The 26,720-nt window shown below is 53.3% G+C and overlaps 1 protein-coding gene across 1 annotated transcript in view; it reads right to left on the bottom strand.

The window, feature by feature from the left end:
- Positions 1-16,326, bottom strand: part of PITPNM3 (PITPNM family member 3) — a gene marked incomplete at both ends in the record, with an annotated part of 71,658 nt that extends 55,332 nt beyond the window's left edge. Inside the window, 3 exons of the mRNA XM_082861624.1 lie at positions 3,899-4,006; positions 12,977-13,072; positions 16,311-16,326. Coding sequence (XP_082717750.1) covers positions 3,899-4,006; positions 12,977-13,072; positions 16,311-16,326 — 220 coding nt within the window. The remainder of the gene's footprint in view (positions 1-3,898; positions 4,007-12,976; positions 13,073-16,310) is intronic.
- Positions 16,327-26,720: the final 10,394 nt, after the last annotated feature.

Raw genomic sequence — 26,720 nt, 5'->3', positions numbered from 1 at the left:
ATGGATAAAGGCTCCAGGGCTAGAGGCTGAGAACAGTATTGCTGTTAACTCCACAGACTTGGCCTCAGCCTGTGGAAGGTGAGGAGCTAGAGCAGCGCCTCCTGTGTAGTAGGGATCCGTGAAGGGCTGCTCCACCCATAAAGAAACATTAAAAAAAAAAAAAGGACTTCCCTGGTGGCGCAGTGGTTGAGAGTCCACCTGCCGATGCAGGGGACACGGGTTCGTGCCCCAGTCCGGGAAGATCCCACATGCCGCGGCGCAGCTGGGCCTGTGAGCCATGGCCACCGAACCTGCGTGTCCGGAGCGTGTGCTCCGCAATGGGAGAGGCCACAACAGTGAGAGGCCCGCATACCGAAAAAAAAAAAAAAAAAGTCTTCCGGGGAAGCAGCCAAAAAACCATTCACACATGCGTAATTAAAACCCTAAGCCCTTGCCACCTATGGGTGTGGGGTCTAAATTTACACCACTCAAGGAGAATGGAACCGCAAAGCTGTAAATTTAGCATATAAAATGTCCACGATTAGTGAAACACTCAGGCCCAGCAGAGACACAAGACCAATCACTAGAAGGACGTTTTCAAGACCTGGGGGACACAAGATTCCCATAGAAAAGAAAAGGGTGGGGTGTTGACCAAGATGAGTTCACAATAAAAAATGAAGAAACGGGCTTCCCTGGTGGCGCAGTGGTTGGGAGTCCACCTGCCGATGCAGGGGACACGGGTTCATGCTCCGGTCTGGGAGGATCCCACATGCCGCAGAGCAGCTGGGCCCATGAGCCATGGCCGCTGAGCCTGCGCGTCCGGAGCCTGTGCTCCGCAACGGGAGAGGCCACAACAGTGAGAGGCCCACGTACCGCAAAAAAAAAAAAAAAAAGAAGAAACAAAACCCATGAGGTACAGGTAGCATGTGCGCAGGTACACACACATGCACACACACATACCAGAATTCACGCCCTCAAGAACTGGAGATACCAGAGCAGCCTGAACGTACCTAGGCAACACAGGCTCCAAATGACTGAGATTCAAGATGGGCCATAGAACATAATTAAGGTTCAGAAGGAAGAAGCTCAGCTCCATTTGGAACTTGCAGAGCATTAAGTGGTTTTGAGATGTCCAGGTAGAGGCAAGTAGGAGCCTCCTTAGAATATGAGTCTGGAGCCCAGGGGGTAGGTCTTGGCTAGAGATGAACTTGGGGGTCATCACCAGGGGTAGCTGTGATTGGCCAGGGCCTGAACCATGACGGGGGCTGTCTCTGCAGTGAACCCTGCGTTTAAGGGCAGGAATGTGGAAGGAGGCAGGGGTAGAGCTCGATCTAGAACACCAATTTTGATTGCAGCCTTTTCCAGAAAGTGTTTTTAGAACTTCCTTTCCCCAAAAGAGTCCCCAGAGGCTCTCTCCTCAGGCCCCTGACTCAGCCTGTCTTATTGCACTGTAGCCGTGGCCATGATCCTCTTCCTGTCTGCTGTGAGCTCCTACAGAGGTAACAAGGCCAGCCTGCTTGTCTTTATTTCCCCACCATCCTGGGTTGAGCCCACGTCTCGGCTCCAGAAGTGGCTGCTGGAATGAATGAAATTGGCGTGTGTGTTCTGCCATGTTGTGGGAATTCACATCATGAATCCACAGGGGAATGGGACTCAGAAGGAGCCAGACACACGGCTGGTTTCCTCTTCCTCACCCCTCCTTCTCTCTCTCTCCCTCTTGCTCCCCATTTCATACTGGGAGGAAACAGCATCAATTCTTGGACTCAGGCAAGCCACTGCCCCTAATCTAACCTCTCATGAGCTCCATGATGCATTTGTTAGAACTGCGTTTGTGAAAGATCTTTCACTCTTCTTTCCCCCTTCCCACGTTATAATGACCAGGCACTGAAGGCACTTTGCAAGTATCAGCTCATTTAATGTGTGCAATTTGTGTGCTAGCCCCATTCTGCAGATGAAGAAACTGAGGCTCTGAGAGGCGATGTGACTTTCCTGGCCACAAAGCCATGGGGTGGCAGGGCCAAGTTTCAAACCCAGACCTCTTAGATTCCAAAGCTACGGTTTCAGCCTTGCCCATCGACCTCCATCTGCCTCCTCCTCCCCTGCCCTCCCAGCTCACACTGCTTCTCACTCACCTCCTCCTTAGCTCACACTGTGTCTGAGTCACACATTCCTTGGCAGACAAGCGCGGGTTGGGATGGGAGGGGATGGCCAGATGGGTGGTGAGTACAAGTCTCGGTTTGTCTTTTCATCACTCCAAGCATTGTCCCAGGGAAGCACTTGGAGTCCATGACCCCTTCTGGGCCCCCTCTGGGTTCCTGGGGTGAAGGAAAGAGTAGACAAAGGGTCCATCTGCAAATGAGTAGCAGGGAAGACTGGGAAATTTCCTCTGGACTGGTCTTGGGCACCAGACTCAGAGCCCACTCGTTCTGTGAATGTGACAGTGGCCCAGGAGGGCCTTGCCGTTAAGACTCTGGGTTGCTCGGACTTGACTCTGCCGGGGCTCAGAACGGTGCTGAGCCTTGGTCCAATTTGGGAAGCAAAGCCCTGGTCTGGGAATCAGGAGACTGAAGGTCTAAGTGTGATGCTGCCCCCAACTTGGAGGACCTTGGGCAAGATGCAGCTCCTCTGAGCCTTGGGTGCTTCGATTGTAAAATGGAGCAGTCATCCCAGGCCTGTCCATTTCTCAGGATGGGCAAGCCGGTATGGGGCGGGCTCTGAACCAAGGAGGCCGGGATGGGGGAGGGTAAGAAAAGGAACAGATGCTGGGCTGAGACAGCTACTGCCAAGATGGTCAACACCAAAATGGTCATTCTCTTGGGCTAGGCCAGGACTGTCTCACTGAGCATCTCCTGATAGGTAGCCTGGCCCAGACCATGACAGGAAAGATGGGGCCAAGAGAGGAAGGAAAAGAGGAGATGGGAAGGAGGGGAAGTAGGAGGAGCGATATATTGGGTGGGGACGAGGGACAGAAAAAGCTAACAGAAGCAGAGGCACCCTGGATCCTGGATAGGGTTCTAGCCCCAGCTCTGCTTCTCCTCCTGTGTGATCTTAGTCAACTACAGCCCCTCTCTGAGCCTCAGGTTCCCCATATGCCATCTCACGTTTTATAAGCTCCTTGGTTCCATCCTCCACTTGCCTTGTGAAGCCTGGGTCCATAGGTTCATCGTCAAGAATGCTTCCTTGAGACCCCCTCTCTTGCCTCCTTCTAAAATTCCTGCCTCTCCCCTCTGGGCCCAACAACTCTCAGTTTAAGGGTTGACCCCTTTATGTTTTGACTTACACTCTGTGACACATCACAAGGCAGAAGCCTTAGCTAAATCACCTTTGGTCCCTCCTACCAAGCACTTATACATAGTAGATGCTCAACGAACATTCTGTTCATAACATGAAATGGTCAGATGGACAGAAGGATGGATGCCTAAAAGAATATGCCTGCTTTGTCTGCTGATTAAGCTCCTGGTCAAAACTCCCCTCCTTAAAAAGCCTCTGGACGAATCCCTAGCCATAACCTTCTTCAACAATTCGACCAAAGGAAGTTACAACCCCAACTGCTGCCCCTCTCCCCTGCCCATTCCCAAAGGCTTTCCAGTTGCTACCCTACATTAACTAGCAGATTCCAAGGAGCTTGGACCCTGCCGCCTGCCCTTAATTACCCGTGCTCCTGGGTGGTCATCCAATGAACACAGGAAGCTCTGTTGAAGTATCCTAGAGTTTTTCTGCCACAGAAAACCCTGCAGAAGTCCCCACGAGGATTCCTGCAGGTCACAGAATTCAGGGGTTGTAGGCGAAGTTCCCAGACAGATAGATGACTCTTCGTAGAAAACCCAGGTTCTAGCCCCAAATTGCCGTCATTTCAAACTGCGCACTGTCCGCAACACACACATGTACACACCCAGCCAGGAGAGAAGCAGAACCTTACCTTGATGCTCCTCCAGTTTCCCCATGGTCTCGATCTGCTCCACCAGGTCATTTGAATTCCACTGGCTCATCCCAATGAGGAGGGCGTTCTTCCCTTCGGCCACCTCCTCTGTGGAAAGAAGTAAAGATGGGCATGAGTCGGCAGGGCTGTGTAGAGGTAGCCCTAACAGGAGCCTATGTCTCAGGGAGTATTTATTTCTTCCTTTGAGTTGAGGAAGATGTCAACTATTGAAGGTGTCTATAGTTACAGACAGGTATAAGACATCCAGGAATTTTTCATTGCAAGAAGGCATTGCTGTTATACCCTACTGGGTCTCCACATGTTACAGCAAAAAAAAGTAACAAGGGAACAGTCATGAAAGAGGCTGAAAACTCACAGAAGGCTCCACTCCTAGCACTCAGAGTGGTATTTCTTGAAAGGCAGCGTGTTTGGGAAGAAAAAGTAAAGCCTTACCACTAGGTAGCAGTTTTTCTTTGGGTGAGTTACTTGGCTTCTCTGAGCCTCAGTTTTCCTATCAGTAAAATGGGACTGGCAATGTCTAATCATAGCGTTGTTGTAAGGATTAAAGGAGAGATAATGAATATAAAGACCTTGGTGCACAGGGGGTGCTTACAGATGGGAGACATTAAGGTTACTTCTTCACATGAAGAGTGAGTTGCCATCCTTGTTTGAGCAGATCAGGATTTGAGTGGTGTAGGAGCGGCTCTGGAGTAACTGAGAGAGCAGCACACTTCTGCCTTTAAGCAAGCCTTAAGCTATATGGAACCCTTAACCCACATCTCAACGTTATGAACCTCTTAATGCTTCCATTCTCCCTTTAGTCCTCCCCTCAACCCTGTCTCTATCCTTGCCCTTTCCCAGTCTGAGCTCAGAGGAATTGGTGAGGTCATATTCCCTAACACACTGAACACAAGCCCCTGGGTCCCACACATCAATTACACATATCTGGTGCAGTCCCTCATCCCTGAAAGGGACATTTCCTCAAGAACAAACCCACAGGAATGCCCCCTCTCTCTCTTTAAAGAGACAGGCCTTCCTGGTGAAGACCTTTGTGCCTTTTCTCATAGAGCAGACATTAAAGGGTCGTGAGGAGAATTCTTAAGCTCATCGTAACCGAGAACAAAGAGATAAGACCCATTTCACTGCCAAAGAACTTCACAGAACCCATGGAACCAATATGGTGAATCTAAAGCTTGGGGATCTGTCCAGAGTTCTGAACCACTCAAGCTCAGTCATCCAGACCCCATTTCTGGCTGGGACACCTCCTCCTGCCTTATTTGATTATTTTATGTGATCTACTTAACACCACTTACCAAATCCTTAGTATGCACTGAGGTCGTTAGAAGTGTTTTACAAACACAAATTTATTTAATTCTCATAACAATTCTAAAAAAGTACAATTATTATTATCGCCATTTTATAGACAAGGAGACTGAAGCATGGAATAGTTCAGTAACTTGCCGAAGGTCACTGGCTAGAGCCAGGATTTAAACCCAGATATACTATTTCAAGAGTCCTAAAATCCTGCCCTCCTGATGGCCTGCCTGTCCTGGACATCCTGTATTGGCTGCCCAAGCACCACACCCCACCAGACAATTTCCTGAACCCGGTGTGTTCCATCTGGGCATGGTTTACACCTCTAGGCAGCATCATGCTCTGGGCAGAGCCCTGACTGGGTTCCAGTCCTGAGCTGCTACATGGGAGCCTGTACCTTTACAGATGTCCCTCAGCTGCTCCTCTTTTCTTATTGCTTCCGTGGGAATAACAGCTCTGGTTCCACAACTCTTTCTAGCAAACTTTCATGAGGACGACTGACATAGTAAACTTGAAAAGGCTACACAAGCCAGAATGCTGTAAACAAGTATCAGGTAGTACTATTCTTGGGGAAGCAGGGTCACCAGGGGGTTAAGAGCTCCGTTCTGGCGTTACATCGACTCTTTTTAATCCTGGATCCACCATCTGCTAGCTATCCGACCTTGGACAGTAACTTATGTTTTATGAGCCTCCATTTCCTCATCTATAAAAGGACATCACAGTAATGCCCACGTCCTAGAATTGCTGTGAGGATTCAATCAGATAATGAGACAATGAAGGTAAAGTGTGTACAAGCACAACTAGCACACGGCGGGAGCACAGATGTGCACAACAGCACAGGAAGATGATGGTACCATCATTACCACCACCACCAGAGCACGTGGAGCTATGCCCCAGTTCCAGCTATGCTGCTGCCTACCCCGATGTCATTTTGTCCCAGCTTCGGAGCGGGGTCGGCAGGGTCAGCCTGTAGCCCACCTTGAGTGCCTATGTCTCCTGGCTCAGTTCCCCAAGCGTGCAGTTTTCTGCTTGTTCATTTAACATTCATTCTACAACGGAGGGCTTCCTGAGCAGCTGCTGTATGCCGTGTGAGACACGACCTCCATCCTGTGGGAATTCAGCTTTGTGAAAAAACACAGCGGGAAACTGACAGTCAGATGAGTGAGCTGGGGCTCCTGGTCCAGCGCTGGGTAGACAGCAGGTGCTTGCACGTCCTAGATCCTGGCTCTTCTATAATGCGTGATCCCCATCTCACGGTGATGTGAGGCTATCGGAACCCCGAGAGGCTTCAGCATCTTCTCCCTCTTCCTTGTATCTGCATGGCCCACCTCCATCCTTCCCTCTCGGCCTTCTGTCTCTCTCTCTCTAGGAAATGTATCTCCTCTCAGACTCTCCCCGTGTTCCTCCCTGCTTGATGCCCATCCCTGACCCAGGTCCCTTTCCACTGATCTCCGTCCCTCTGGGTCCTGGGGTTTCTCTGTCTCAGGCTCTCTGCCGTGTCTGTGCCTCCCTCTGGGCCTCGAGCACAATTACTCTTTGCTCTCACTCTGTCTTTATCCCAGAACCTGTCTCTCTCCTCTCTCTGGGTGGATGTGTCTCTTTCTTGATCTCTTCTCTGGGTTTCTCTGGGTGCCTGCCCCTCGGAGCTTTCCACCTCTGCAGGCCTTCTTGGTGTCTCTGATCTCTCTCTCTCCTGGGTCACTGTCTCTCTCTCAGCTCTCTTGGTGTGGCTCTCTTGGTGTCTCTCTTGGTGTGTCTGTGTGTGTGTGTGTGTGTGTGTGTGTGTGTGTGTGTGTGTGTCCCTCTCTCCCGTCCTCTCTGAGTCTCTCTTGCTCTCTTTCCCTCTCTGCCTTCTCGTATTTTCCCTGGCTTCCTTGCACTCTCTGCTGCTCCCCCCACCCCCCGCCCCAGGCTTCAGCCTGCCTGTCTCTCCAGCCGCTCCCCGGCCCCCCACCTCACAGACGAGATTTCTGTCCTTCTCTGGGCCACTCCTCTGCCCCTGCGCTCAGTACTCAGCCTTAGATCTTCACCCTGGCAACAATGGGCTTGTCCCCTGAGTGGCAGCAAGAAACACACACACACACACACACACACACACACACACACACACACACACACACACACACACACACACACGGAAGCAGCAGCTGAGAAATCTCCTTTTGGAGTCACTCAGGAGAACCAGGGAGACGCGTGCCTCAGCTCTGAGCCTCCGCTCCGTTTCCCCTCACTGTAGTTGGAGACTCCCAGTGGAGGCCAAAGGCCACGAAGGGCTTTATCTGAATAAACGTCCTGGTTATTGACTTTGCTTTTCGACTCCTGGTGACTGTTCCCTATGTGCCAACGCTCAACCCCAGTGACCCCTGGTGCGGACAGAGTTTTTGCATCTACTTCGACCCCCCTGAGCCCCAGTCCCTGCCCATTCTAGGTGCCAGGCTCAGCCTCATCCACCAGTACCACGCCCCTGGCCTTGACCTCAGACTGACTCCGACCCGGAACAAAACCTGGATACAGCGAAAGCCTTTCTTCCTACCCTGGGGCCTCTGTGTCTGCTGGACCCACAGGACTTCAAAGCGGGGAACCTCCTTGTCCCGTGCTAGGCAGGCTTCACCTGCAGCTCATGGAGCTGAGGGCTCGGTCACCTTCGGCCATCAGCCGGTCCAGTTCCCTCCAGCACTCCTTGCCTGAGGCCAACAGGCCAGTCTCTCCACGGACCAGATATGCGCTGCTCTGGGGCCTCTGGGACACAAGATTGCTAACCTCCCCAACTGGGGACCGCTCGCTCCATGCCCCACCTACGGCCGTACCACCACCCTCTCTTCATCACAAGGGGGTCCCCATTCAGCCCACTCCCAGAAGCCTTTGGGGCAGCTCCTTGGCATTTGCTTCTCTACGTCCCCTCCCCCAATGACAGGGAGGGTCAGGGGTCAGCGACACACCTGTGCTTTGCTTCTCTGAGGGCTCCTTTGCCCAGTTTCCCAAAGCGACATCCTCCACTCCAGCCACGAGACAAAGCCTGTACCCCTGCTGTGCTCCAGAGGGGGGACCCGGGGCCCAGAGGCTCAAGACTCGCCTGAGGTCAGACAGTAGCTAGTCACTGCCCCAGCCCTGAGGAAAACCTGGCTGCTCTGACCCCAGACGACCTGCGCCACTTCCCTGTACGCTCAGAGATCCTGAGTTCTGAGCCTCTGGTGTCCTGGTGCAGGAGCAGGGGCACACAGGGCCACTCCAGAGCCTGGGCAGGAAGCACATCCAGAGGCTACTGGGCCGGGTCTGCCCTCCCACACAGCGCTGAGCGGGCGCCCCCCTCGCTCACTCTGGCCACAGCAGCCTTCCTATTCACTCCTCCCGTAAAAGCTTCGCACTGGCTGTTCCCACCGTCCACAACACTATTCCCCCAGACCCTCTCCTGGCTCATTTCTTGCCATTCAGCTCTCAGGGGTGTCAAGGCCACACCCGCTGGGGGCCTCCAAATTGCCCAGCCACTCTTACCACAGTCCCTTATGTTATACTGGGGGGGAGTGCCTCCATTTCTTTTTTAACGGCATTACTAAAGCTATAACTGACATTCAATAAACTACACATATTTAAAATGTACAATTTGGGAATTCCCTGGCGGTCCGGTGGTTGGCCTCGGCGCTCTCACTGCCGAGGGCCCGGGTTCAATCCCTGGTCACGGAACTGAGATCCTGCAAGCTGCGCAGTGCGGCCAAAAAAAAAAAATACAATTTTTTTTTAATTTTTAAAAAGTACAATTTGGTAAGTTTTGACATAGGTGCACACCCAGGAAGCCATCATCCTAATCAAGATAGTGGACATATATCCATCCACCCAGAAGTCTTCTCCTGTCCCTTTTGATCCCTCCTCCCCACCTCCAGGCAACCACTGATCTGCTCCTGTTGCCATAGACTCGTTTGCATTTTCTAGAGTTTTCTATAAATGGAATCATAATATGCACTCTTTCTCAGTCTGACTCTTTTTCACTCAGCACAGTTATTTTGAGATTCATCCGTATTGTTGTGTGTATCAGTTCATTCCTTCTTATTGCCAAGCAGCATTTCATGAATACTGAATACACGAATGTACCGCAATGTGTTTATTCATTTACCCATTGATGTACGTTTGGGTTGTTTTCACTTTGGGGCGATCATAAATGAAGCTGCTATAAACATTCAGGTACATGTCTTTAGGTGGACATATGTTTGCTTACCTCTTGTGTAAATACCTAGGAGTGGAAAGGTAGTTATAACTATGATAAACTAAGAAGCTGCAGTCTGTCTTCCGAAATGGCTGCCCCCTTGTCCGTTCCCACCAAGCAGACTTTAAAAGTCCCAATTCCTCCTCCTCCTGGTCAGCTGTCTCAATGAGTCATTCTAATAAGTGTGAGGCAGTACCTCATTGTGGCTTCAGTTTACCTTTTCCTAATAACTAACGACGCTGAGCGTATTTTCATCTTTCACCTTTCATTTTTCATTTATCTACCTTCTTTGGTGAGCTGTCTGTTCCTCTGCATTATTTTATTTATGGAAACTATCAATAGAGCTCGCTTGCTTGGACGTTGTCTTCCCACCCATCACCACTAAGCCGTAAGCTCCATGGGGGTCACGACAGTGTCCACTTGCCCTGCATCCCCTACACCTGGAACAGGGGGATGGACAGATACCCAACAAATACTTGAGAGAGTAAATAAATGACTCTGAATTCTAGCCGCTGCTCTGCCTGACCCTCTGTGGGACCCTGAACAAGTTTCCCAGTTCTTTGGCCTCAGTTTTCCAGCCTGTGAAATGAGGTCAGGGTGTTGAACTCAAACACCTTGAGGGCCCCCTAGCTCTGACATGGGTTTGAGGCATGTCCCCTCTTGGCCACCATGGGTTTCCCTCACTCTGCACTCCAACCTTGCTAGACTGTGGCTCCCCAGATACCCTCTGACTGTATTGACAGGATGGGGAGTGGTGCTTCTTCTGGGTCTGGGAGCCTGGACCCCACTACCCATCCTGCAGCATCCAATCGCGGGTACCAGCCGCCCTGAGGCCCCATGCCTACTGCCACAGCCCGGGGAGCTGGCATCCTGCCCAGGGGATTGTTATGGTCCCGGATAGCTCCATACTCCTCCCTGACTTCCCCCCAGTCCCTCCCAGGCCTTACATACACAACCAGAGCCCCCAGAGCCTAAGAGTCTTCCTCTGCTACTAGACCATGAGCCATGAAGGTCTCTTGTCCCACCAGGTAAACCCTAGTGCTGGACAAGTGGGATGGAGCTTAAGGAAGAAAGGGAGGGAGGAGGGCCCCATTTTCAGTAATAAGTCGAAGAAAAAGGCCTGACCTGGGCTCCAGCCCCTCTGCCCCCACCTTGCTGTGTGAGCTTGAGAGGTCCCTTCCATGCTCTGGCCTCTGTTCCTGACAGTGTGGCTCCACCACGGCTGGAGGCGGAACTGCAGAGGCAGCAGGTTGCAGGTGGGGACAGAGATCACACCCAGGCCAGGGTCAGGGCTCAGCCTGGGCTGGAGAACAGAGGCAGGGAGGTGACCCTTCAGAGCATGCCCAGAAAGCCAGACACTCATGGCCTGGCCCCAGATGCTGAGAAAGCCCTTGGGAGCAGAGAAGGAGGATGGCTTTACCTCTTACTGCCCTGAGTGGAGGAAATATGCAAAAGCCTTGTCCAGGGAGACCACAGGGAACAGACAGGAGGTGAGGAGTTGGCAGCGCAGAACCAAAGAGGTTCCAGCAGCAGGTGGGCGGATCCTGGGGCTGAGAGCTACAGATGCTCTGGGAGAGGTGACATAGGAAAGGTTCAGAGACATGAGGTTCAGAGGTCTGGTAGGGAGTGCTGAGAGGTAGAAGACAGGGAAAGAGATGGGAGACTGTGTGATCCTGGGATAGTGGAGAGAAGGAGAGACAGAGGTGAGGGGGCGGGGAGGAGATGAGACAAAGGAATAGAAGAGAAGGTGGGGCCACCCATAAGAGAGGAGTGAGAGGGGAGGCCAGTTTGGGAACTGCAGACAGAGCAGTGAGATCATGGGGGCAGAGGACAGAATGCTGAGGGTCCGCAGGGAGGGAAGCAGGATGGATCCACAGCTGCTCAAAAGGAAAGCAGGTGCATAGGGCCCATGGGGATGGAGACGGAGCTGACCGGCGCCACCCGCAGACGCCTCCCGCGGGAAGCCATCATCGGCATCTGGGAATGCAGAGCCCTGATGAACTGCGAAAGTATTTTCAATGGAAGTGTTCTAAGCATGAAAATATTGAAGCCGTGTCGCCACACTTTGCGTGAGTTGCTATGGAGAAAGTCAGCCCCGGCTGCCACTCCAATCAGACGCCAGTGGGAGACAGGAAAGAAGCCCCAAATGGGCTGGTTTGGGGTTAGCATCAGGGAGGGGGCACTCCGTCCAGAGTCAAGAAAGGGGGAGGCTCAGGCTGGGGCAGCATCCCACTGCCTCCCCCCCACCGTGCCTCCCCGAAAATCACCTGAACTGGATACAGTCTCCATTTCTGGAGGCACAGAGCTGATAGGGAAACTGAGGCCCAGAGCAAGTGAAAGACTTGCCCAGGATCACAGAACGAGTCAATGGCACGGCTGAGACCATGTCCCAAGTGTCCTGCTCTGGGTCCTGGGGTCTTGCCAGCGCATGCTCTGTTTCTCTTTCAAGACCCCATTCAGCCAGTACTTCAAAGCTGGCCCCATCCCAGGAGTAAGTCAATCCCCCAAATACGGTGGCTTCCCAGAGTGGAGCTGAGCCAGCCAAGTGAGACTTGGGGACCCTCCTAGCCTGGAGACCCTCCTAGGCTTGTGCGTCTCACCCAACCCCGCACGGCCCAGGCCAGCATGACTGTGAGGGTCCTCTCTCCTGATGTCCAGGCAGACTCTGCCTTCCACTGGTCCCCACACCTGCCCTGCACATCCTCATCTCTGAGACCGTGCTCTCTGCCTGAAATGCCCACCCCATCTGGTGCCCTCTTCTCCGATCCTTGTAATGTTCCTTGTTTTCCCATCCTCACTTAGATAGCGCCCCTTGCTACGTCCAGCAGGGAGGCCATGCACCCAGCACTGAATGCAGAGCTGATGCCCTCCCCTCCCTCGTGTCTCCCCTGAACATCTGCAGTAATCTTTCTAACTCGTCCACATCTCCACTCCAGATCCCCCTCCCATCTGCGGGCTGATCTTGAGAGTCACCTACTGGGTCACATGCAGCCTCATCTCTCCTTTCCCCCTGCCGCATGGGCCTCCAGCTCCTGGAAAGCCCCATCTTTCCTGCTTCAGCACCATCATACCTGCTGCGTCTTCTGCCTAAGGCTCTTTCCTCCCGCTCTTCTTCTAGCCAGCTCCTACCCTCAGTGCTGCAGAGAGGATATTAAGGACCTCCCCAGCCTAAATCAGGTACCCCCATCATCACTCTTTCTATTAACACTTGGTGCTTTTTACTCAGGGGTATTAGTTCCCCTTTGTGACTGTATTTTCCTTTATGTAATTGTTTGATGTTGGCCTCTCCCACTAGACTAGCAGCTTGGTGAGGGCAGTGGCCACGCCTATCTGTTTACTGTAGTACGGTAAGCGCCCGAAATATTGTAGGGACTCAGCAAATACCTCAAAGAGTGAATGACTGGACGCTGAGCCCCAGCCCTGAGGGGACTCACAGATTGGGTAATAAGGAAGCACGGAATTGCAGTGTCTGAGTGGGGAGAGATACTAACTCCCAACAGGGATGCCCTTCTCAGAGCTTCTAAAAAGGTCACCCAGACAATGATGGGACGATGAGACTCACTCACCTCTAGCATCAAAGAATTCATCATCAGAGCTCTCCACTGAGTCGCTGAGGACATTTCGAAGGTGCCAGGGGGCACCACCGCCCGGAGGAGGGCCACCTGCCAAAGGAAACGCACCTGTTAGCCAAGCTTGAGGCCGTGTCCTGACATGAAGAAGGTAAACCCAGACTGCCCCTGGACCAAGGTTTAGTCGGCATCCTGCACGTCCCTGCCCTCCTGACTTCAAGTGCACAGCATCTCGCAGAGCCCTCCCACCGCTATGCTTTCATTTAAGACCCAAATTCCTTTCTGAGACGGCTCAGTGGGGCAGGAACGAGGGTGCCTATTTTGAACACACCAAAACCGAGACCAGAGGTAGTTAAGAGATGTTGCCAAGGTGACACGGTGTATCAGGAAGCATCAGGTAAGTTTTGCTGTTTTAATAAATGATCTTAAAACACTAACGGGCTCCTTAGGTCTCCGGGCTTGTGGACCCCTGCGGCCGTCGCCCGGCTGGCGCCAGGTCGGCTCGGCGGAGGGAGGGCCTGGGTTGTGAGTAGGCGGGAGGGAGGTTGCCTTTCCCTGTCTCCCGCCCCGGGCCGCCTGAGGCGGGAGGAAGCAGCGGCAAGAAAAAAAAAGAAAGAAAAAAAAAGGGCTTCCCTGGTGGCGCAGTGGTTGAGAGGCCGCCTGCCGATGCAGGGAACACGGGTTCGTGCCCCGGTCCGGGAAGATCCCACATGCCGCGGAGCGGCTGGGCCCGTGAGCCATGGCCGCTGAGCCTGCGCGTCCGGAGCCTGTGCTCCGCAACGGGAGAGGCCGCAACAGTGAGAGGCCCGCGTACCGCAAAAAACAAAAAAAACAAAAAAAACAATAACGGTTCATTCCTCACTCACACACAGCTAGGAAGGGGCCTCTGGCCACGGCGGTCACTCAAAGACGCCACCTTATGACGCCAGCATCTCGAATCGAGACTTCCGGTTTTGCAGAAGCAGGGAAGGAGAGCACAGAAAGGCACGCCCACTCGTAAATGAGTCTTCCCACACGTGACACACTTCAGCTCATGTCATTGGCCAAAGCAAGTCACATGACCAAGCCCAGCTTTAAGAGGGTGGAGGCGAGGAGAAGCAGACACCCTGAAGGGCATTAGTGATGTCTGTTGCACACGTGTGCAGGCCAGGGAAGGACTGCAGCCTCCCCTGGGGAAAAAGCCCCACACTAAGAGAAGGGGGACCTGAACTTGAGTTCCACCCCGTCTCTGCCACTTGCAACCTCTGTGGCCATTTCCTCTCCATACCACAGCCTCAGTTTCCCCTTCTACAAAATATCGGCAACAATCAATCCTGAGCTGGAAGGATCAGAAATAATGCATGCTCAGCGCCTCTATCTCGGGGGGCGCTCAGTGATGGTGACTGCTATTATTATTAATATCTGCAGAGGCCAGGACATGGGGCTGAGAGGAGCTCCAGAGCAGGCAGGAGCAAGTGCATATAGAGAATGTGGCCCCTTGCCCTGGACTCAGCCTCAACCCACCTCCTACCCCACGACCGGAGGGAGGAAGGCCAGAGGCAGAGCTGGGTCAGAAGCCTCCTCCCCTGACCCCCATTCTCAGAGCCCCCTTTACTTGGCACTTTGGGACTCTCATGGAACCAGCTGGTGCCCGGCACATCCAGGAAGCCCTCCACCTGCTCCCTGGACACGTGAACTACTGGAGATGGCATATGAATCCCAATCTAATTGTAAACATTAAAACCATAAACGTGGGGCTTCCCCAGTGGCGCAGTGGTTGCGGGTCCGCCTGCCGATGCAGGGGACACAGGTTCGTGCCCCAGTCCGGGAGGATCCCACATGCCGCGGAGCGGCTGGGCCCGTGAGCCATGGCCGCTGAGCTTGCGCGTCCGGAGCCTGTGCTCCGCAACGGGAGGGGCCCCAACAGTGAGAGGCCCGCGTACCGCAAAAAAAAAAAAAAAAAAAACCATGAAAGTGTTAGAAGAAAATTGACCTGGTAATTTTCCTGAGGAAATAATCAGAGAAGTATACAAAGATGGCAATATATAGTTGATCATCTTAGTGTTCTGGTAATACCAATAAACTGGAAGAAATCCCGGTGTCCATCCACAGAGGATCAGACATACATTCATACACAGTCATCAGGGGAATTCTTTGCAACTGGTAGGAAAATCAAGTAGCTCCTTATGTACTGACATGGAAAGATGGCCACGGAGTGTGGGTAGAAGAAAAAAAAATGCACATTGGTCCCAGAATCGTAGGTATCTTTTGACTCCATTTTTGAAAAATATACTTATACCTGCACACTGAGGGTATGTACAGCACGTTAGTTAAGAACTCGGGGTCTGAGGTTGGAAGAGGCCTAGATTCAGGCTCAGGCCCTTGCCTCTTAGAAGCTGTGTGATGTCAAGTGAGTCCCTTCACCTCTCTGTGCCTCATTTTCCTCTGCTATAAAGTGAGGAAAGCTCAAACCTGCCCCATGAGCTTATTGTAAAGATGAAATAAAATACATCGAGGTGCTTAGCACAGGGCCTACCATATAGCAAGTGTTCACAACAGTAATTCTTATACAAATGTACTCACACATGCGTTAAAATGTCTGGAAGGACAGGCACCGAAACATCAATAGAGATTATCTCTACAGAGTAGAATTTGATAAGAAGCAGGGAAAACTCAATTTTTACCCTGCACATATAATTCCATATGACTATTAATTTTATAAATTCATCTTATCGGTTCTAAGACGTACATTTTTTTCACACTTCAACATTTTTAAAATTGGGGTGTGTCTTACATGATGGCATGTCCTCATTCAGCTGGCATTGTTTATTCTTTCCTGGGGTATAGAAAATAATGACGCATCTTACAATTGACTGCATCTTAATTCAATGGAAAACAGTAAAATCACCATGCACGCAAGGTACGTCTTCCTCCGTACGGCCCTGGCCATCCAGTACATGTGGGTTCTTGCATCAGCAATGCCCCTACCTCAGTTTCCCCATCTGTGCAATAAGGAATCTGACAGAGACTTTCCCCTGAAACTTTTCAACTCTGACTGATGTTTGAGGAGCCAGTCTGGCACATAGTAGATCTGCATGAACCAGTGAGAGGTGGGCATTCCCCCAGCCATGGCTACAATGCCCATCACGATGCAGTCCTCAGAAAATCTGCTGCAGCCTCAGCTCCCTACACCGAGTCACCCTGCAGGATGCTGGCACTGTTCCCTGCCCTGAGCTCAGATCTCAGAACGTAAACTGTTCCTGAAGGGAGAGGCCAGCACAGGTCAGCCCAGGGACACAGCCCTCCTGCCTGTCCCTTCTGCCCCACCCACCACAAACTCCCAAACACACACCCAGCTTGAGCTCCATGGCTTGGAGCCAGGCCAAAAGCACTTTCTGAAACACAGAAAAGGCAGAGGCCACAGGGAACACTGACCTGGGAGTCACTTCTAGGTGTAAAGCTGGGTCTGCCATACACTCTCTGTGGGGTACCTCTAAGCTTTTGATTCTCACCCAACAGTGTGGATGTCATGACAGGCTGATCAGCAATTTCCTGCCCGTGACTCCTGGATTTATTGCGAGGGAGTTTGAGAATCGAGATTCACCATAACTGAGTATTTCTAACGTGGATATGGGACCGTTTCCCAAATGTATGTGGGGGAAGTTCTAGCTAGTGCAACAAGACAAGAAAAAGAAATAAAAGGTATACATGTTGGAAGAGAAAAAACAAAACTGCTTTTATTCTCAGATGGCATGATTGTCTATCTAGAAAACAAAAACTCCGCAAAATCTACAAAAAAAGAACCTACTGGAACTAATAATTGAGTATAGCGAGATCGCAGGATACAAGATCAAAATTCAAAAGTCAGTTGCAATCCTGTATGTCAGCAATGAACTGGAATTTGAAATCTGAAAAACAATACCATTTACAATAGTATCAAAATAAAATAAAGAAGTGCTTAGGTATAAATCAAATGTATGTGAAGATTTCTGTGATTCAAAAAATACTGTCACTTAAACTTCTTCTGATTTTACACTAATTTTATATGTTTTCTCATATAAACCTATCCCTTTTTTAAAAAACCTATCCCTTTTATAGATGCTAAAGGTATAAAAACTATCAGGCATCCTACATTAATGTGCAAATAGCCCTTGCTGTCCAAATCTATTCCATTACTAAGAAAGCAAGAATCTGGGTACTCAGGACAGGCATGTCAGCCTCAGCTACGTGGCTCCTGAGTTTGGGATGGTTAGCAGCAAGGGTTTAAGTAGCGATGGGTTTGTCTGAAGCTGCATCTGAGTCGATTTGGGTCCTGAGCTTGAATAGTGAGGGTTCAGCAAGAAAGTCCTGGTAATGGTGGGTCTCATACCTGTACAGTATATACTCCACCTGAGAATGAAGAAGGGCAAGGATATTCCTGCCAACCTGTCCCTCCTAAATAGAGTGTGTGCTGGAGCCTGAGGAAAAGAGGAGAGCTCTGGAAGTTGCCCCTCCCTCACTCCCACCACCACATCCATCCTTGCAGGCCACCATCATCTGAGGTCAGCGCAACACCCATAACATGCGTGACGGGCTGGCCTTGGGGAGAACCCACCAGCAGGGAAGGCTGCAGGGAGGCCAGTTCAGCTCCATTTGAGGGAGATGTTCTCCCAGCTAGAGGTGGGCAGAGAGGGAAGGAGCTTCTGGGTGTCAAAGGGAGCTGTCCATCCTGCAGGGTGCTGTGTGAGATGCTAGGGACACTGAGGTGAATAAGAGGGACAGGGCGGGGCCCGGCCATGGGGCCCTCCCAGCGCGGACACTCTGCGGGGTGTGGGTGATGGTGGCAGTGGGCAGGGAAAGCAGACCTGGAACAAGGAAGCAGCAAAGATCGTTTCAGCAGGAGAAAGTGCTGGGAAGAAAGTAAAACGGTCCCTTCCTACCTCCACCACGTCCTCCTTCCTTGAGCGTCTCCTACGGTGTAATTACAGCCTGGAGAATAGACAGGCAGGAACGCGTGGATCTGTACATCCACCGAGGAATGATGACAAGGGCGATCGGCCCCGTCATCAAAAGAACCCTGTCACCTGTTCGAGTTATAAACGCTGAACCAGCGCTGTTTCTCCTTCCACATGAACCCTTCACCTGATTGTTGACTCTCCTTTGTGGCAGAAATCTACAGTTGATTTTCTCTTCAAAGCCATCTTTTATCTGGTTTACTTTTATCTTCTTTGTTTGCAGAATGCATACCTGCACTGGTTTTTAAATACACACTGTAAGTTTGCTTAAACCTGCTACAGTTCCTCCCTTCTTTCAAACAACCTCCGGAAAGGGAGGGATCTCGGTTATCTACCCTGGTGTAAAAAAGAACCTATAAGAATGGATCATGTTAAGAAGCAGCTGTCACCTGGCTTCTGGGTGGAAGATGTTCCCTTCAACTCTTCCTTCAGGGTGCAGGCTTTTTAGTGAACGGCAAAGATCATACTTCAAAAAAGGAAAACAGTGATAGACAGAGTATCTTGGGAGGGGTGTGAGGGGAAGACTTTTCTGAAAAGGTGTCGGATCAATGGAGACTTGAATGATGAGACACAGCCAGACATGCTAAGCGTGAGTGTGTACGTCTGTATGTGTATGCATGCTCCTGGCACACACGTGTGGGATGGACAGGCAGAGGAGAAGGATGAGAGCCTGTGATAAGAGCTGGAACAAGTGACGGAGGGGGAGACAGGTGTAAGGGGAGGTGAGAGAGGAAATGAAGCCAGACCAGGTAAGATTAGGGTTAAGCTTAGGGTTAGGATAAGGTAGGGGGTTGCCTGCTTGTTGCGGATGGGAGCTCAGCACAGGTGGATTTTAAGGTTCCAGCCTCCACCCAGCGTCTATCACCTGCACACTTCAGGAAGAGGGAAACACAGATGCCCAAGAGGGTCAGGAAGTCTCCCAAGAGATAGGGGGCACAGGTCAGGTTGCTAAAGGCCACACGTGATCTTGAGAGTCAGAGAAGGTGGGTGCCACGATCCCAGAACAGCGAGGGCAAAGGCCCAGAGCACAATCTCCTTGAGGTGGGTCCCTGCCCTCCACCTCTCTGCATTTTCTGTGTCCCGTACAGGGTCCCAGGTGAAAGAGGGCCAAGGGGTGTTTGGCAAACAAGCGAATGAACAAAAATGATCTGCTAGCTGCTTCACAGGTATTATCTAAAGTCATCCTAACCAAGCCTCGTGGAGTGGGTGTCATGAATCCCCATCTTACAGCTCAGGAAATAAAGTTCAGAGGTGTGAAGTCATTCGATTGAGGTCATAAAGCTAATAAGTGATGGAAGCAAGATTTGAAGCCAGGTCCATACGACTCCAGGGTCTGTGCTCAGGACCACCATGTAGCAGAGCTCAGGGCACGGGGCCCAGGTCTCCTCTTCTCTTCCCTTCCCAGGCTGCAGCGTCCCTTCCGCAACCCCAAGGCTTGGCCTACTTCTTCCAGCAGACTCCTTCTGTCCCACCTTCTCTACCACACTTATTCAAAACTCTAAATCAGGGGACTTCCCTGGGGGTCAAGTGGTTAAGACTCCGCGCTTCCAATGCAGGGGGTGTGGGCTCGATCCCTGGTTGGGGAACTAAGATCCCGCATGCCTCGAGGCATGGCCAAATTAAAAAAAAAACCTCTAAGTCAGGATAAAAGAGAAAGGGGAATATCCCAATCCTTCCCAGCAATCCAGAGAGAAACAAACGATCCTTCACACCCCACGATACGCTGATCCCCCAGCAAAGCTCGGGGTAGGGTGGGGGGCCTGCAGTGGGAGGGGCTGCTAGGAGCCAACCCCACCCTCTCTCCTGGCGCATCTACCCACCACCATCAGGTCCAGTGCGGTCTCCTCGACCTTGTCACAGGCCTGGGTGTCCCCAGCGTGGGTGCAGCCAGAGGTCACCCACTTCCCCACCTTGGCCCTGGCTCCCAGGGATGCAGGAATAGGCAGATGGACAGATGGACAGGAGTCAGCAGTGGGTACTCTGCCCAGGGCAGCCCCGGCCTGAGGGTCAGCCCCACCAGAAGGGAGTCACCGCCCTGCTCTCAGGAGCCCAGTCTGAGGGGAAAGACATTTCACAGTGAGGAAAGCCCTGGCACAGTAAAGTGAGGGAGGTGGGTATTGGCCGACTCTTCCTGGGCCAGACCTTGGGCCAGGTGGTGCCCAGGAGGAAGGAGTTGGGGACAGAGCTGAATGGGCTCAATCCCGGCTCCTGGGTGCCAGCCTTGGGGCCCAGCCCTGCACAGCCCCTGCACAGGGCACAGGACAAAGGAGGGGTAGGCAGCCTAGACTCTGGGCTAAATGCCACCCCTACCTCGTCTCAGAGGTGTGGACAGGACCTCCCAGAGGCAGACACCCTGCAGGCTGAAGGGCCCAGAGGCCTTCCTGGGGGAGGAGGCCCAAGCTGAGCCTTAAAGGAAGGGTGGGCAGGGTTGGCCAGGCTGGGGCAGGGTGGGAGGGAGTAGAGACATGGGTCAAAGCAATCGGGCCATTTCCAAGAGACGCTGGATCCAGAATCTTCTCCTCAAGAGTAAGAAGTCTGGCTCATCAGAGCAAGGGAGGGGACATAGGCGTCTGCTGTGACAGCCACGGCCCTGTGGGTGTTCAAGTAACACCTACCAATTTCCAGACCTCCAGGGAGTCACAAGCACCTCTGAGCTGGCCAAGGTGGGCTGCCTGGCTCTGAGCCTGCTGCCCGAGAGTGTGGCCGCAGCTTCGGTGCCCAGTCCTGCCTGAGGCCACATCTGAAACCACGGCCTGGCAGGCCTGCGGGATTCCAGCAATCTGTGCCTCGGAAGAGGACGGGGCCGAGGGGGAGAAAAGAGCTCGGCTGTGGGCTCATTCAGGCAGGTCCCTCGTCTCCAGTCTGTCTCTGTCTCCTCTCTCTCACATACACACACACACACACACACACACACACACACACACACGGGGATGGCAGGTTCTACAAGCACAAGCATCTGGGTCTAACTACTGACAATCAATGCTGCGGAAACCATCAGGCTGCCAGACGTCCCGTGGGCAGTGGGAGCCCCGTTAGAATCACACTTCACAGTTCTGGCCTGGGGTCCCAGGGGTCCATCCACTTGCTGGACGCAGAGTGAGAGATGCAGAGTCTGAGTGAGGCTCCTACTGGCCGGCTGGGGGGACTCTGAAGGCCCACCTCCTCTCTGCCCCTCCTCCCGCAGCCCTGGCTTCCTTCCTCCTCTCACTGTCAGCTCCGCCACTTCTCAACTGGTGATCTTAATAAATGTCACTACGCCGCTCTGTGCTTCAGTCTCCTCCTCTGTAAAATGGGGGTAATAACAGTCCTTCCCTAGGGTTGCTATGAAGATTACGTGAATGAATATTTGGAGAAGGTTTGGCATGGTGCCTGGCACTCAGTGCTATAAAAGGGTTTGCTAAATAACATAAATAAATCATGATATCCACGGGCCTTTCTCTGGTCCTTTCACAGGTGGGAGCTCCCAAGAGTGGGCCCCTCTGCTTCTCCAGCCCCTGGAATGGGAGCCCAGAGGGCAGAGCAGGAACTGAGGCTGGAAGCTCCGAAGCCCCGACAGTCTTGGGGCTGCCCCTGGTGCACGGCTGGCCCTTCTCTCCTCTCCACCGGCGCAGCTTCCTGGGGCTGTGTCTTATCTGCCCCCCAAACCTTGAGCTACCTGACGCCAGGACCTGCTCTGTCTGCAAGCCCCTCCACCCATAAGTCTGGGTTCCAGCAACATGTCACCACTGGGAAGGGCCCCCCCTCGCCCCCCACCCCAGCCCATACCATGTTCTTTCCCTCCAAGACTTTGCTCATGAACCTCCTGGTACCTGAAATACCCTCCATCCCCACCCTACCCCAGCTGAAAGCCTTCTTTGACCCCAGTGCTGGTCTGGGTACCTGCCTCTTCGGTACTTCCATGACATCCTTTACCTGTGCCCATCAGAGCACCAATCTGCAGACTAGGTCCAGGCCTGCCTGTCCCACTGGGCTGTGGGTTCCCCCAGGCAGAAACCTGGTAGGAATCCTCCCCAGGCCCATAGCCTCTTCCAGCCCAGGGCTGGGCACAGAGAAATCTCTTGTTCCACTCAGCATGGCCCAGCACCAGGTAGATCTCAGGAGGGCCCCCTCTCAGGGAAGTATCCCGTAGGGAATGTCCTCAGGCCCCCTCTCTGGGTCAGGATGAGTCTGACCAGGCCAATCAGGGCCAACCAGCCCATGCTCAGCCTTCAAGGGGCTACGGGGCCACCCAGGGAGAAACAAGAGGCCAGGAGAAGCTGCTTCCAGAAAAAGGCATTATTGAAGGAAACCAGTGCTGGTTGGGGGTTGGTTGCTATAGAAACATGTCCTAACTATCTCCCAAACTGCTGTAAGCGCCACTGATGAGCTCGTGTGCTGGGCTGTTTCAGGGCACATGCCAGGAGTCCCAGAAGGGCCTGTGTGCTGGGGTTCCGAGCACCTGGAGCCCAGATCCCGGAGGACCCTGAAGGAATCCAGCTTCCAGGGGACCCACGTAGCTCCATCAGTCCAGGGGTGGACACAAGAACTGAGGCTAAATTTTCCTGAGACTAGCCATGGCCCAACCTTGACCTCAACCACAGCCTAACCTCGAGCTGACCACAGATCAAGTCACAACCCCGATCACAGAACAACTGGGACCTGATCTCAAACCAGGCCATGAAGCCGAGCTCAGGCCAAGCCACACACTAAGCCTTGACTCCGTCACAGACCCAGACGCACGGTCGGCAGTGACTCAAAACAAAGGAATGCCTCTGGCCACCGGCTGACGCCTGACCCTGGCCATAACAGCACCGGGCAAAATCAAGGCACTGCATCCTATAACTTCAGGGCTATCTTCACAGCTAACACTAAATTCCGTACAGCATTTTACACCACTGCCCGGGATCTGCATGGCTTTCATTTCCTATCATCCCCACGACAGCCCAGGGAGGTCAGTTCAGAAGGGCTCCGATCCCTCTTTGCGATGCCAAAAGGGAAGCTCAGACGGGACCTGCCTCCCGTCACGCTCCCTGCGCCTGGGGGTGGCCTGGGGGTGGGATGACAACCCCAGTCTCCCAGCAGGACACAGTTGGGCCAACCAGTCGCTTTGGGAAAAAAATGTGCTTTTTGAAGACCTGCTGGTATCTCATAAATATGCTACTTAAATACCCATTAATTACCTGATTTAGGAAAGAATTAGTGATTAATAGCTTTGGCTATCTATTGTACTTTCATTTGCTCTGCCAGTTCGGCTCCCAACAGTTCTGAGTTATTTGGAACAATTCTCTCAAGCCCCAGATGTCCCACCAGACTCTGTCCCACCAGACTCTCGCTCCATAAGGGAGAGGTTTTCTCCTGCCTCTAAAGGGAGCTCCCAGAGCACCTGCCAATTCACCACCGATGGCTCTGCCACCTGCAGGCTCCTCAGGAGGGCGGGGGAGCCCAAAAGACAGGACAGAGGGGCCCCTTCAGATCACCCCAGGACCCACTGAGGGGAGCAGGGAACAAGAGACCAGGAGGGACCCAGGCATCCAATCAGGGCATGGGGAGACCAGATTGGGGAGGGTCACAGAGTCAGCGGAGGATGCTGGGGGCTCCTTTAGAGCCGCCACCTCAGGGAGCTGGCCAGCTTTTTGGTAAGGTCACCAAAGGCTACCGTCGGCCTGAAGCAAGCGGCAGTAGGGGAGCTGTCCCCACCGGCCAGGGCCAAGGTGACTCCATTTGTGCTACCTGCCACTCTGGAGTGACTACAGAGCAAGGATGGGGCCCAGGGTTGCCTCTGCCCCAGGCTCTGCATTTGGTACCAAATCACAGCACCGGGAATTGCCAGCCGGGACCCCGGAGGCAGGGCTGCGTGATGCTCTCACCGCTGCTCCAGATTACACTGTACAAGAAGGAGAGAAAAAGGCAGCAAAGGGATAAACACCACCCCACCCCACCCCCCACTGGGCAGTAATGGGAAGGCTGAAAATAGCTCCTTTTACCACAAGGGATGATTTCAGAATTGCTCAGCTGAGACCAGCCTCACGGGGGGCTGGGAAGTTGGAGGACTGGCGGCGGGGGTGCGGGTATGGCAGGCCAAAGGGAGCTCTGATCAGGAGGACAGCAAGCTGGACCATGGCCACAACAGCCCCAAACCTCCCAAAGACAGACTCGTGGGACAGTTGCAGCCCCTCGAGCCCGCAGCCCAGGTCCTGCACACCTCGATCCCCGAGGAGGTCAGGAGCGCAGGACATGACGCGCTCTGCAAACACGGAGCCGAGCAAACACAGCATCGGCGGCAGACGGCTCGGAAGAGGCCTCTCGGATCCTCCAGAACTCCACGCCCCTCCCAGACAGAACCCAATGCGCTTCTATTTTTGCTTTCAACCCTTGTTTGGCATCCCCGGCTAACAGACGGCTACTTCCCCTCCCTCCCGAACAACGGGTCATCTAGGAGGGGGAACACCTCCTCGCTGGCCTTCCCTGCCCCAGGTCTGCAAGTTAGCAGGCTGCCCCTCAAAACGGAAGATGAGGCCCCAGACAGGCACACACGCATCCCTCCACCAGGATACCTGGAGAGAACAGCTTGACGCCCCAGAACTCCGGTTTCTAGAGGCAGATGCATTAGCACCTGCCCCCCTGCCAGCCCTGACCGCCCCAGGACCACAGCGCCCGCCCCCGCAGGTCCTGTATTCACCCCACACTCAGGTCACAGCCCAAGTCCCTACGTGCCACCCCCAGCCTTAGCCGGGCCCCAGCTTGAGCCGTGACCCCATCCGCAAGCGAACCTCACGCATGCCACCCTGCGGAGAGTCTGGAGGAGGCGGGGTGGGGCACCACTGCAGGGACCCAGCGCTCACCCACAGCCGCTGACAGGCAGGGGCACCTCACACGCACGCCCCCCGGTGGCCACACGGCTCTGCAGGCCTCCGCAGGCAGGCAGACTCGGGGCCCTGGAGGTGGCATTTACCTCCGGAGTGACTCACTAAGGCTCCCATTCGTTTGAGAAAGGGGCTGCAGTGTAGCATTTCCCTTCTCTTTAGAAAACAAGAATTGTAGAAGAGGGAGTATAAAGAGATTTGAGGGAGTGGGTGGGGAGCTCAGATCCCATTTGATTTCCAAACTCATCTGTTATGCATTCTCTCCTCCCCCCTCCCCCCCCAGCCCTTCCCCTGGGGGCCCTGGCCGCACCCTTCCACGTGGCTCCTGGCTGAAGACCTGGTGATAGGCTGGGGCCCCGGGACCCCGAAGAGGCAGGTGCTCTCCATGTCCCGGTGCCTAGCTTCCCATTTGTCCTCCCATCCCCACCACCCTTGTGAGGGAGGAGAAGGGAGGAGGTGAGGGCCCAAAAGGCACAGTAAAGCCAGTGGGGAGCGAGGCCAAGAAGGAAAAGAGAGCAGTGTTTGAACTGGAGCAAACTCAGAGCTGTCCTGTTCCCCGAACTCTTTCCTTCCCATTCCCCTTTTACAAACGAGGAAACTGAGACCGGAGGGGCAGTTCAAGGGCAACCAGTGACCGAGCCTGGTCTGTTCTTTGTTACACAGTCCAACTCCTAGGAATGCTGAATCCAAGAGAAGAGACCTAAGTTCTAATTCCAGCTCTGCCTCTGACTTTATGTGTGACCCTAGAACCAGACACTTAACATTTCCAGGCCTCAGTTTTCTCATCCATAAAATGGGAACAACATCAGCCCTACTTCAAAGAGATACTGCCGTGCCATTGGACAGTGAAGCATGTTGACTGCTACCAAAAAATGAGCCAGACTGTCCCCAGGATGATAATCCCTGACGTTCTCCCTCCCTCTCCCAAGCCTGGAATCCCAGAGAATTTCTGGGGGGCACCCAGAGCCTACTGAGTAGCTCCCAGTCCTCAAAGCCTCACTGGTCTTGGGAGTTCACACCCTCTGTCGTTGAAGACACCAGAGCTCAGAGAAAAACCCTTTGCCTTTCTGGCCTCAGTGTCCCACTTGCATAATTAACAGGTAGGACCAGAAGATCTCCAAGTCTCTTCTAGACATGAATTACCACTGTATACTAAGATGTATACGAGAAAACATCCCACTTTCTGGCCAGTCCGACACAGACATGGCCCCAGCAAGGGGGGCCTAGCCATGTCGTCATACCCTGTGTTCCACCACTCGAACACCAGCTAGGACTGGGGCTTCACGCGCTGGGGGTAGGACTCTGTTTTAACTGTGCTGTCTTTGACTCACCACACCATACCACAGCCAGGGCTAAGAGGCAGCAAAGGGTCTCAATCTGGGGCCTGCTGGGGCCTGCCAGGTCGGCTGCTGTGACACATAAGGAACCAGAGGAACCAGAGACTGGCCCAAGCTCCAGCGCTTCCCCGACTGCACGGAAGGCCCCGAAGGCTTCCTGGGGGCAGAGTTCTAGAAAGGCCTTGAGTTGGGACACGGCCATCTGATTTGGCTCTAGCCTTCTCCCTCGGAACCTGAAAAGGTACATTTGCAATCTCCCCGCAGAGACGTGACGCTCTTCCCCAGAAACACTGCGAAGCCATCCAGCACCCTCGGCCTGGGAGTTTCTGAGTCGTGCCGCAGATCTCCTGGCACCCCCGCAAAGTCCTGAGAATCCCAGAGTTGGTCCCTTTCCCAAGCTTCCAAATGCTCTGTCCTCTGAGAGCTCTGGCCACTCCCCACGCCACCACCTGGGAGCCGTGAAGCAGGGGGCCCAGAAGAAGGTCTGGCTTTGGGATGTGAGGGGGCGGCTGACTCAGCAGAACAAGGTCCCAACCAAAACTCTGGAAACACAGGTTCTGGGGCCAGCTCTGCCACCACCTTTTTCTGT

Source organism: Leucopleurus acutus (genome assembly GCF_964270905.1).
Source record: "Leucopleurus acutus genome assembly, chromosome: 19".
Lineage (NCBI taxonomy): Eukaryota > Metazoa > Chordata > Mammalia > Artiodactyla > Delphinidae > Leucopleurus > Leucopleurus acutus.
The sequence above is the reverse complement of the archived record's forward strand: the minus strand, read 5'-3'. Positions and strand labels throughout refer to the sequence as shown.